General features: G+C 37.4%; 1 protein-coding gene across 5 annotated transcripts in view; it reads left to right on the forward strand.

The window, feature by feature from the left end:
• Positions 1-12,935, forward strand: part of SYCP2L (synaptonemal complex protein 2 like) — a 73,519-nt gene that overhangs the window by 23,725 nt on the left and 36,859 nt on the right. For all 5 annotated transcript variants that reach the window (XM_082413286.1, XM_082413283.1, XM_082413284.1 and 2 more), the window contains exons 15-19: positions 7,405-7,547; positions 9,141-9,234; positions 9,712-9,809; positions 10,670-10,724; positions 10,827-10,911. In XM_082413286.1, the coding sequence (XP_082269412.1) occupies positions 7,405-7,547; positions 9,141-9,234; positions 9,712-9,809; positions 10,670-10,724; positions 10,827-10,911 (475 nt within the window). The remainder of the gene's footprint in view (positions 1-7,404; positions 7,548-9,140; positions 9,235-9,711; positions 9,810-10,669; positions 10,725-10,826; positions 10,912-12,935) is intronic.

The raw sequence follows: 12,935 nt of genomic DNA on the forward strand, positions 1-12,935 counted from the left end.
CAATTTTATGCACATCAGTATATACATGTCAATCCCAATCGCCCAATTCATCACACCACCCCCCCCACCACCCTGCCGCTTTCTCCCCTTGGTGTCCATACGTTTGTTCTCTACATCTGTCTCAATTTCTGCCCTGCAAACCGGTTCATCTGTACCATTTTTCTAGGTTCCACATATATGCATTAATATACAATATTTGTTTTTCTTTTTCTGACTTTACTCTGTATGACAGTCTCTAGATCCATCCATGACTCTACAAATGACCCAATTTCGTTCTTTTTTATGGCTGAGTAATAATATTCCCTTGTATATATGTACCACATCTTCTTTATCCATTAGTCAGTCGATGGGCATTCAGGTTGCTTCCATGACCTGGCTATTGTAAATAGTGCTGCAATGAACACTGGGGTGCATGTGTCTTTTTGAATTATGGTTTTCTCTGGCTATATTCCCAGTAGTGGGATTGCTGGGTCATATGGTAATTCTATTTTTAGTTTTTTAAGGAACCTCCATACTGTTCTCCATAGTGGCTGTATCAATTTACATTCCCACCTACAGTTCAAGAGAGTTCCGTTTTCTCCATACCCTCTCCAGCATTTGTTGTTTGTAGATTTTCTGATGATGCCCATTCTAACTGGTGTGAGGTGATACCTCGTAGTTTTGATTTGCATTTCTCTAATGATTAGCGATGTTGAGCATTCTTCCATGTGTTTGTTGGAAATCTGTATATCTTCTTTGGAGAAATGTCTATTTAGGTCTTCTGCCCATTTTTGGATTGGGTTGTTTGTTTTTTTAATATTGAGTTGCATGAGCTGTTTATATATTTTGGAGATTAATCCTTTGTCCATTGATTTGTTTGCAAATATTTTCTCCCATTCTGAGGGTTGTGGTTTTGTCTTATTTATGGTTTCCTTTGCTGTGCAAAAGCTTTTAAGTTTGATTAGGTCCCATTTGTTTATATTTGTTTTTATTTCCATTACTCTAGGATGTGGATCAAGAAAGATCTTGCTGTGATTTATGTCAAAGAGTGTTCTTATGTTTTCCTCTAAGAGTTTTATAGTGTCCAGTCTTACATTTAGGTCTCTAATCCATTTTGAGTTTATTTTTGTGTATGGTGTTAGGGAATGTTCTAATTTCATTCTTTTACATGTAGCCGTCCAGTGTTCCCAGCACCACTTATTGAAGAGACTGTCTTTTCTCCATTGTATATCCTTGCCTCCTTTGTCATAGATCAGTTGACCATAGGTGTGTGGGTTTATCTCTGGGCTTTCTATCTTGTTCCATTGATCTGTATTTCTGTTTTTGTGCCAGTACCATGTTGTCTTGATTACTGTAGCTTTGTAGTATAGACTGAAGTCAGGGAGTCTGATTCCTCCAGCTCGGTTTTTTTCCCTCAAGACTGCTTTGGCTATTCGGGGTCTTTTTTGTCTCCATACAAATTTTAAGATATTTCTGTTCTAGTTCCGTAAAAAAATGCCATTGGTAATTTGATAGGGATTGCATTGAATCTGTTGATTGCTTTGGGTAGTATAGTCATTTTCACAATGTTGATTCTTCCAATCCAAGAACATGGTATATCTCTCCATCTGTTGGTATCATCTTTAATTTCGTTCATCAGTGTCTTATAGTTTTCTGCATACAGGTCTTTTGTCTCCCTAGGTAGGTTTATTCCTAGGTATTTTATTCTTGTTGTTGCAATGGTAAATGGGAGTGTTTCCTTAATTTCTCTTCAGATTTTTCATCATTAGTGTATAAGAATGCAAGAGATTTCTGTGCATTAATTTTGTATCCTACTACTTTACCAAATTCATTGATTAGCTCTAGTGGTTTTCTGGTGGCATTTTTAGGATTCTCTATGTATAGTATCATGTCATCTGCAAACAGGGACAGTTTTACTTCTTCTATTCCAATTTGTATTCTTTTATTTCTTTTTCTTCTCTGATTGCTGTGGCTAGGACTTCCAAAACTATGTTGAATAATAGTGGTGAGAGTGGACGTCCTTGTCTTATTCCTGATCTTAGAGGAAATGCTGTCAGTTTTTCACCATTGAGAATGATGTTTGCTGTGTGTTTGTCATATATGGCCTTTATTATGTTGAGGTAGGTTCCCTCTATGGCCACTTTCTGGAGAGTTTTTATCATAAATGGGTGTTGAATTTTGTCAAAAGCTTTTTCTGCATCTATTGAGATGATCATATGGTTTTTCTTTTTCAATTTGTTAATATCATGTATCGCATTGATTGATGTGCATATATTGAAGAATCCTTGCATCCCTGGGATAAATCTCACTTGATTATGGTGTATGATCCTTTTAATGTGTTGTTGGATTCTGTGTGCTAGTATTTTGTTGAGGATTTTTGCATCTATATTCGTCAGTGATATTGGTCTGTAATTTTCTTTTTTTGTAGTATCTTTGTCTGGTTTTGGTATCAGGGTGATGGTGGCCTCATAGAATGAGTTTGGGAGTGTTCCTTACTCTGCAACTTTTTGGAAGCGTTTGAGAAGGATGGGTGTTAGTTCTTCTCTAAATGTTTGATAGAATTCACCTGTGAAGCCATCTGGTCCTGGACTTTCGTTTGTTGGAAGATTTTTAATCACAGTTTCAATTTCATTACTTGTGATTGGTCTGTTCATATTTTTTATTTCTTCCTGGTTCAGTGTTGGAAGTTTATACCTTTCTAAGAATTTGTCCATTTCTTCCAGGTTGTCCATTTTATTGGCATAGAGTTGCTTGTAGTAGTCTCTTAGGATGCTTTGTATTTCTGCAGTGTCTGTTGTAACTTCTCCTTTTTCATTTCTAAGTTTATTGATTTGAGTCCTCTCCCTCTTTTTCTTGATGAGTCTGGCTAATGGTTTATCAATTTTGTTTATCTTCTCAAAGAACCAGCTTTTAGTTTTATTGATCTTTGCTATTGTTTTCTTTGTTTCTATTTCATTTATTTATTTATTTAAAAAAATTTATTTATTTTTTGGCTGTGTGGGTCTTCGTTTCTTTGCGAGGGCTTTCTCCAGTTGTGGTGAGCGGGGGCCACTCCTAATCACGGTGAGCAGGCCTCTCACTGCCGTGGCCCCTCCTGTTGCGGAGCACAGGCTCCAGACACGCAGGCTCAGTAGTTGTGGCTCACGGGCCCAGCCGCTCCGCGGCATGTGGGATCCTCCCAGACCAGGGCTTGAACCCGTGTCCCCTGCATTGGCAGGCGGACTCTCAACCACCGCGCCACCAGGGAAGCCCTATTTCATTTATTTCTGCCCTGATCTTTATGATCTCTTTCCTTCTGCTAACTTTGGGTTTTTTTGTTCTTCTTTCTCTAGTAAGGTTAGATTGTTTATTTGAGATTTTTCTTGTTTTTTGAGGTAGCCTTGTATAGCTATAAACTTCCCTCTTAGAACTGCTTTTGCCGCATCCCATAGGTTTTGGATTGTCAGGTTTTCATTGTCATTTGTCTCTAGGTATTTTTTGATTTTCTCTTTGAGTTTGTCAGTGATCTCTTGGTTACTTAGTAACGTATTGTTTAGCCTCCATGTGTTTGTGTTTTTTACATTTTTTTCCCTGTAATTGATTTCTAATCTCATAGCGTTGTGGTCAGAAAAGATGCTTGATATGATTTCAGTCTTCTTAAATTTACTGAGGCTTGATTTGTGACCCAAGATGTGATCTATCCTGGAGAATGTTCCGTGTGCACTTGAGAAGAAAGTGTAATCTGCTGTTTTGGGATGGAATGTCCTATAAATATCAATTAAATCTATCTGATCTATTATGTCATTTAAAGCTTGTGTTTCCTTATTAATTTTCTGTTTGGATGATCTGTCCATTGGTGTAAGTGAGGTGTTAAAGTCCCCCACTATTACTGTGTTAATGTCGATTTCCTCTTTTATAGCTGTTAGCAGTTGCCTTATGTATTGAGGTGCTCCTATGTTGGGTGCATATATATTTATAATTGTTATATCTTCTTCTTGGATTGATCCCTTGATCATTATGTAGTGTCCTTCCTTGTCTCTTGTAACATTCTTTATTTTAAAGTCTATTTTATCTGATATGAGTATTGCTACTCCAGCTTTCTTTTAATTTCCATTTGCATGGAATATCTTTTTCCATCCCCTCACTTTCAGTCTGTATGTGTCCCTAGGTCTGAAGTGGGTCTCTTGTAGACAGCATATATATGGGTCTTTTTTTGTATCCATTCAGCAAGCCTGTGTCTTTTGGTTGGAGCATTTAATCCATTCACATTTAAGGTAATTATTGATATGTATGTTCCTATGACCATTTTCTTAATTGTTTTGTGTTTGTTTTTGTAGGTCCTTTTCTTCTCTTGTGTTTCCCACTTAGAGAAGTTCCTTTAGCATTTGTTGTAGAGCTGGTTTGGTGGTGCTGAATTCTCTTAGCTTTTGCTTGTCTGTAAAGCTTTTGATTTCTCCATCAAATCTAAATGAGATCCTTGCCGGGTAGAGTAATCTTGGTTGTAGGTTCTTCCGTTTCATCACTTTAAGTATATCATGCCACTCCCTTCTGGCTTGTAGAGTTTCTGCTGAGAAATCAGCTGTTAACCTTATGGGAGTTCCCTTGTATGTTATTTTTCATTTTTCCCTTGCTGCTTTCAATAATTTTTCTTTGTCTTTAATTTTTGCCAATTTGATTACTATGTGTCTCAGCGTGTTTCTCCTTGGGTTTATCCTGTATGGGACTTGCTGTGCTTGCTGGACTTGGGTGGCTATTTCCTTTCCCGTGTTAGGGAAGTTTTCGACTATAATCTCTTCAAATATTTTCTCTGGTCCTTTCTCTCTCGTCTCCTTCTGGGACCCCTATAATGCGGATGTTGTTGCATTTAATGTTGTCCCAGAGGTCTCTTAGGCTGTCTTCATTTCTTTTCATTCTTTTTCTTTATTCTGTTCCACAGCAGTGAATTCCACCATTCTGTCTTCCAGGTCACTTATCCGTTCTTCTGCCTCAGTTATTCTGCTATTGATTCCTTCTAGTGTATTTTTCATTTCAGTTATTGTATTGTTCATCTCTGTTCATTTGTTCTTTAATTCTTCTAGATCTTTGTTAAACATTTCTTGAATCTTCTCGATCTTTGCTTGCATTCTCTTTCTGAGGTCCTGGATCATCCTCACTATCATTATTCTGAATTCTTTTTCTGGAAAGTTGCCTATCTCCACTTCATTTAGTTGTTTTTCTGGGGTTTTATCTTGTTCCTTCATGGGGTACATAGCCCTCTGCCTTTTCATCTTGTCTATCTTTCTGTGAATGTGGTTTTTGTTCCACAGGCTGCAGGATTGTAGTTCTTCTTGCTTCTGCTGTCTGCCCTCTGGTGGTTGAGGCTATCTAAGAGGCTTGTGCAAGTTTTCGACCAGTCCCCATCCTTAAGTCCTCCAACCCTCAGTCCTCTAACCCCAGTCACCTCATTAACTTATAAAACACTCATCACCCCAGGCATTCCAAGGGCCTTAGAAGCTCTGGTGTCAGGAACCAGGGTCAAAGACCAAATATTAGAACAAAAGATGCTCCTAGCACCCCATCACTTAAAATGCGTTTCAGGAGCTCTGTGTCAGGAACCAAGGCCAAGATCAAATATATATTTCTTATGGTGTCACAGATGGGAGGAATCACAAACGTGCAGTTATACAGTCACAAAATTGGAAAGATAGCATACGCTGAGTTGGAGGTGTCTCCTATGTGTAGTAAAGGAAAGGGGTTTATAAACATCTTACTAGAAATGTAAATTAAATATAATCATAAATTAAAAGTAACTTATATAGTCATTACCTGTTACTGTTCACTTAAGATATGCAAAATATCATTGGTATTTATTCTGAAGTCAATATTTTATAAAGACTTCCATGGATTTTCTGACTGTGGTATCCCTAACATTACATATTTTAAGTTTCTGAACCTGAACTTTGCTGTTGAGGTGGTTTTCAGCAACCAACTTGCCAAAGTTAATATTCTACACTTCATAAATATATCACATTTTGGGGAGACTTTAAAATTCTTAAAGTGCCTCATAGTAGCTGGAGGAAGTAGGTGTGATGTTTTAGTTTTATAGCCGAGGAAACTGAGGCTTGTGTAGCAAACACTACAAGCAAGACTTGCCTTTTGCGTGCCGAGCCCTTCCTGCTAAGGGGTTGACAGTGTTTCAGGAGGCTGTTGAGGGCAGCCCTCGGGCTACTTCTTCTTGCCCTTGTACGTTTGCATTGAGCCCCACAGCCCAACTAGCTATTTACATTTTCAGACCTTGTTTAGAATTTGCTGCAGGGATTTAGAGACTTTCTCTGCAGTGACTGAACATCCAGTAAGATCAGCATTTGGGGGATTGTTGAACTTTACTAGAGGCCAGCACTGTTGTATGGAAATAGGATCTGAACCATATATTTAATTAAAAATTTTCTAGTAGCCTCATTAAAAAGTTTTTTTCAAGTGGACTAATTTTAATAATATATATTTATTTCACTCAGTATGTCCAAAATATTAACAGTTTAACATGTAATCAATATGAACAATTAATGAGATATTTTACCTTCTCTTTTTTGGTACTGTGTCTTCACAATCTAGTGTGTATTTTATGCTTATAATGCAATTCATGTTGTACTAGCCACGTTTCAAGTATCACTGGCCACAGATCTAGACCCAGGTGTGTCTCTTTTTTCCTCTTTTCATTCTCATCAATTTGTGACCCTGAGCTTTGCCTGCTCTTTCATGGGTTTTACTCTTTTCACCCCTGCTGCTTCCAACACAGCTTGTACTTACTGTGGCTTATTCTTGGGCTCGCTATGAATTGTGGTCTAAACTATTTTCTCTTCTAAACCCAATTACTATTTGTCAGTAAAGGGCTGATGTCCTGGTAGGAGGCCCTCAAGGAGACTGTTGTCTGAGAATTAAGCCTCTCTGGAGAATGTTTCCATTTCTCTTCTTTAAGTGGAGTCTGTTGAAATGAGTGTGGATTATTCCAGTTTGTATATTGAGAACAGTGGATTTTATTTTGAATTTTAGAAATGAGTGGGATCTGAGAGACAGAAAGAATGAGAATGAATGTTGTGCTTAATATATTGAGAAGTAAAATACCTGTTACAGATGATAGCTTTGTATTCACACATGTTCTTTAAAAAATGGATTGAATTTTAGAAGACAAAATATCTCATTTGCTATGCTGCTAGGTTAGTTCTATCTCTGCTAGATTAACTGCTTAAACGTATTGTGTGTGTGTATGTGTGTGTGTAAAAATACACATGTGCATCTAATAAAAATAATTTCAGAGTAACTTTATTAAAATAATTTCTTTTCAACTTCTCATTGAAGAAGAATCTGGGCAGTGAACAAATATCCCAGTGCAGTTATTTAAAATTATAAAATTTAAAAATATAACCTTTCAGTATGTTGATCTACATTGGTATACTTTATTTTTGCTAGAAACTGAGATGAAGATGCTCAAAATTTACCTGAAGAAGCCTATTAATATCAGAAACAAAGAAGTGATGAAAATAGAAATTCATTTTGAATTGCAATTCAACATAGCCCAAGCTTCCATTAAAGCTTTAGGAGATGAGAAACAGGTGGCATGTTTAATTCTTCTTGATTATTTATCAGTAAATATGTTTTAGTATGTCTTCATGTCTCTTACATTTCCATGTTAGGGTTTTTAAAATTGAGATATAATTGACATAAAACATATTAGTTTCAGGTGTAAATGATAATGATTCCATTTTTGTATATATTGTGAAAAAATCGCCACAATGAGACTAGTTGACAACTATCACCATTGTTAGAAGTTTTTTTTGTGTGAGAACAAAAAAAATTTTGAGAATTTAGTCTCTTAGCAACTTTCAAATATGCAATATAGTATTAACTATAGTCACCATGTTGTACCTTACATCCCCATGACATATTCATTTTATAACAGGAATTTTGTACCTTTTGACCCCCTTCACCCATTTCACCTACCCTCAACCCCCTCCTCTGGAACCACCAATCTGCTCTCTGTATCTATGAGCTTGTTTTTGTTGTTGTTTTTAAGATTCCACATATAAGTGAGATGATATGGTATTTGTCTGTCTCTGTCTGACTTATTTCACTTTTCATAATGCCCCCGAGGTCCACCCATGTTGTTGCAAATGGCAGGATTTTCTTCTTTTTTATGGCTGAATAATATGCTGTTTTAAATATAGATAGATAGATACGCGCACATATATGTGAATCCAGCTAAATGTTTGTCAATTTTGTTTATATTTTCAAAGAACCAGCTCTTAGTTTCATTGATCTTTTCTCTTGTTTTTTTTAGTGTCTTTTGTTTATTTCCTTGTTTATTTCCATTCTGTTCTTCATTTTCTTCCTTCTACTAACTTTGGGTTCATTTATTTTTCTTTCTAGTTCCTTGAGGTGTAAAGATATGTTGTTTATTTGAGTTCTTTCTTTTCTTTATTATTATTATTGTTTTGGTCACTCTGCACAGCATGCAGGATCTTAGTTCCCCAACCAGGGATCGAACTTGTGCCCCCTGTATTGGAAGCGCAGAGTCTTAACCACTGGACCACCAGGGAAGTCCTTCTTTTCTTTTCTGATGTGGGCATTTATCACTATGAACTTCCCTCTTAGAACTGCTTTTGCTGCACCTCATAAGTTTTGGTATGTTGCATTTCCATTTTCATTTGCCAAAAGGTTTTTTTTTTTTAAATCTCTTTTTTGATTTCTTCATTGACCCATTGGTTTTTCAGAAGCGTGTTATTTAATCTCCATGTATTTGTGAATTTTCCAGTTTTCTTCTTGTAATTGATTTCTAGTTTCACATCACTGTAGTTGGTAAAGATGCCTGATATGATTTCAGTCTTCTTAAATTTATTAAGACTTGTTTTGTGACCTAATATATGATCTATCCTGGATTCCATATGTGCTTGAGAAGAATGCATATTCTGTTGCTTTCGGGTAGAATGTTATGTATATGTCAAGTCCATTGGATCTAATGTGTCATTTAAGGCTGATGTTTCCATATTGATTTTCCATCTAAGTGATGTATCCATTGATGTAAGTGGGGTATTAAAGTCCCTTCCTATTATTGTATTGTTGTCTATGTCTCATTAGGTCTGTTAATAATAAATTTTTAAAAGGATTACTGCTTTTAAAAATCATGTGATTTTTGGTTTGCATTTCAGGTGAGGTCTGACCAGACGAAAATCTCCTCAGACCTTTTTGGTGAGTTTGAGAAAGAAGACACTGAGATTCCTAGCAGCCACGAAAGAGAGACAGGTATGTTGGGAAATAACAAAATTTCTTACCTGGATTCCGTAGAGAAACAATGATAAAATATTACTTGAAAGAGGTCACTGAAAACCTGTGGTCATATAGGAGTAATTAATGTGTTACTATACCTTTGGAGAGAGAAAAGTTGCTGATTAAACCTTGAATTATTTTCTCCACCTGATACAGTCTGTCTTGGGGTCAATTGGAAATGACAAAAGAGAAATTATGATGGGGTGGCAGGAGGCAAGTGTGTAGGGCCCTGTCTACCCACAAAGCTGGCCCTGCACAGGTTACATATCTCTTATGAGTTAGACCCAAGAGCAGTTTTCCAAGGTGTCCATAGCAGGTCCTAATTACCAGCTCTTACCAAAAATGGTGATGTCCTAGCAGTATGAATCTCGTGAAGAGTGTGTGGAGGGTGTATGCAGCATCGTGTACGGTTATTGTTACCATTCTTCATTGCTCTTTTCTTAATGTGTATAGACCAAGCAAAGGAATCTACCGAGCCGGCAGAGTTAACCAGTGCTGAAGATAACCATTGCCTAACAACTCTCCCCTTAGATAACCAGTCTGAGCCTGCTGTGAGTACAGGGAACTGGGGACAAGATTCAGAACTGTATCCACCGGGATGCTGGCAGGTGGAAACTGATTCTCCGGCTTGTTGTCCATTTTCTCCTGGTCAACCATCTCTCTGTTTTTCCACTATTCCCTCCTTTCAATTACTTTTGTCTGCCGTGTTTATTTTTTCTCGACTTTCACTCATCTTGGCTCTCCCGCGGAATGTGTCACTTTGGCTGGCTTTGCCTCATTCCCTCATTTGGGATCTGGAGACTGAGTGTGGGGAAAGCAGCCTAATGTTTGGAATCAGACCTGGTTTACACTTACTGATTGTGGGAACTTGGGAAAATTACTTAACGTCATTGAGCCTGAGGCTTCTCATCTATAAAACAAAGGTAATAGCTGGTTTACAGTGTGGCCCTCTTAGGATTAAAAGCATAATATACATAAAGCACCTAACACACTGCTTGGCATGTATTGGTGTTCAGTCCATTTTCTTATGTTTGATTACATGGACACATTATACAGAAATGTGATAGTGTTATGATTTTTTAAAAACAAATACACCAAAGATAATTCCTCCAGATAGATTGTCTTTTTGGGAACTTGTACATATCTCAACAATTATGATGCTGTGGAAGACATTTTTGTAAGTCTTCCTTTGATGTTTCCCTTAGTAACTCTGAGACACTCTGATTGTCTTTGATGGTGGCAAATCTTCTGAGGGTGGATATTGATGTTTATGGAACAGCCAACAGTCATTTTGAGCTAAATCTAATGAACAAAGATCCTGATATCCTACTATTTAAATGCTTTTCTTTGGAATTGTAAAAAATTTCAAAGACAACATAATTAAACTTAGGTATATATGTTTTTCCTGCAGCAAACAAATACAGCTGATAATTCACCTGAAAAATCGAAACTGGATGATACACAAAAAAAAAAAGGTCAGATTTTTTTTCTGTCCTAAGACTTGAATGGTATATTTAAATGTTTACTTGAGATGCTTAATAATTTTTGTTTTTCATTTTCATGCTTGGAAGTTACTTCAAAACTCGAGCATTCTTTAGATTTACAAGAACCATCAGCAAAAATGCAGGTTCCTAAATTAAATGATACATCTAGGTAGGTGATTTTCAAAACTCATAAACCATGTAGATTGTTGTTAATGTGACTCATTAATTACAATTCGACTGTCTAGGTTTTTCCCCCTTTTTTGCATCTGGCTGTGCTCCACACAAGGAGAGAGCATTGTGTGCAGTTTTCTGCAGAATGATTTGAGCAGGGCTGGAAAGTTCTCTTGACCTATGCGTCTCTACCATTATAGTCCCAATGTTTTCTTTGGTGATGTAGTTTTCTTTAGCAGAACACTGAATATCCCTCGCCAGAAAACATGTATTACTTGGCATTGTTTTATTGCCACTTTCCGTGTAGGCCTCTGAAGAATGGGTCATACATGTGATTTTTTTTTTACAGCTTTATTGAGATATAACTGAAATAAAATAAAGCGTACATATTTGAAGTGTACAATTTGATGTATACTTTAACATCAAATTTTTGACACAGTTTTTTTTTTTAACATCTTTATTGGAGTATAATTGCTTTACAATGGTGTGTTAGTTTCTGCTTTATAGCAAAGTGAATCAGGTATACATATACATATATCCCCATATCTCCTTCCTCTTGTGTCTCCCTCCCACCCTCCCTATCCCACCCCTCTAGGTGGTCACAAAGCACCGAGCTGGTCTCCCTGTGCTGTGCGGCTGCTTCCCACTAGCTATCTATTTTACATTTGGTAGTGTATATATGTCCATGCCACTCTCTCACTTCATCCCAGCTTACCCTTCCCCCTCCCCGTGTCCTCAGGTCCATTCTCTACGTCTGCATCTTTATTCCTGTCCTGCCCCTAGGTTCATCATAACCATTATTTTTTTTTTTTAGATTCCATATATATGTGTTAGCGTACAGTATTTGTTTTTCTCTTTCTGACTTACTTCACTCTGTATGACAGACTATAGGTCCATCCACCTCAGTACAAATAACTCAATTTCATTTCTTTTTATAGCTGAGTAATATTCCATTGTATATATGTGCCACATCTTCTTTATCCATTCATCTGTTGATGGACACTTAGGTTGCTTCCAGGTCCTGGCTATTGTAAATAGTGCTGCAATGAACATTGTGGTACATGTCTCTTTTTGAATTATGGTTTTCTCGGGGTATATTCCCAGTAGTGGGATTGCTGGGTCATATGGTAGTTCTTGCAACGGTCCAGCCACCGCAGGGGGTCTTCCAGGTCCCGACAGAGAGGGGTAAGGGACTGAATAGCACCGTGAGTATGGGGTCAGAAGGACCAAGGCAACTGATGGTTGCTAGGCACTTTATTTAGAATTTACTGAATCTTATATAGACAGAAGAGGAACTCATTATTAGGCAATAATCCCATGGAATTGCTTATCTTCTCAGTTCAGTCACTACCACGGACTCAACAAGTTTACAACAACTATCCTTGAACATTATCTTCCCTTAACCAGGCTCACACACAGCCCCCAGCCATAAGGAACAACCAGGACTCTCAGCTCCCTGAGGTCTCCTGGCTTGAGATAGCTTTGCTAATCTCTCTTACATCCCTCAGGCCTGGGAAAAAGAGTGCATTCCAAGGTAAGGGCTTTGCTTTTTGTGAGAGACATACTGTCTCCTCCAGGAGTTACCTCCGGCTAAGACTGCATGCTTCCCACAAGTTCTATTTTTAGTTTTTTAAGGAACCTCCATACTGTTCTCTGTAGTGGCTGTATCAATTTACATCCCCACCAACAGTGCAAGAGGGTTCCCTTTTCTCCACACCCTCTCCAGCATTTATTGTTTGTAGATTTTTTGATGATGGCCATTCTGACCAGTGTGAGGTGATACCTCACTGAAGTTTTGATTTGCATTTCTCTAATGATTAGTGATGCTGAGCATCATGTGTTTGTTGGTAATCTGTATATCTTCTTTGGAGAAATGTCTATTTAGGTCTTCTGCCCATTTTTGGATTGGGTTTGTTTTTTTGATATTGAGCTGCATGAGCTGCTTGTAAATTTTGGAGATTAATCCTTTGTCAGTTGCTTCATTTGCAAATATTTTCTCCCATTCTAAGGGTTGTCTTCTCG

This window comes from Balaenoptera physalus (genome assembly GCF_965194825.1).
Source record: "Balaenoptera physalus genome assembly, chromosome: 11".
NCBI lineage: Eukaryota > Metazoa > Chordata > Mammalia > Artiodactyla > Balaenopteridae > Balaenoptera > Balaenoptera physalus.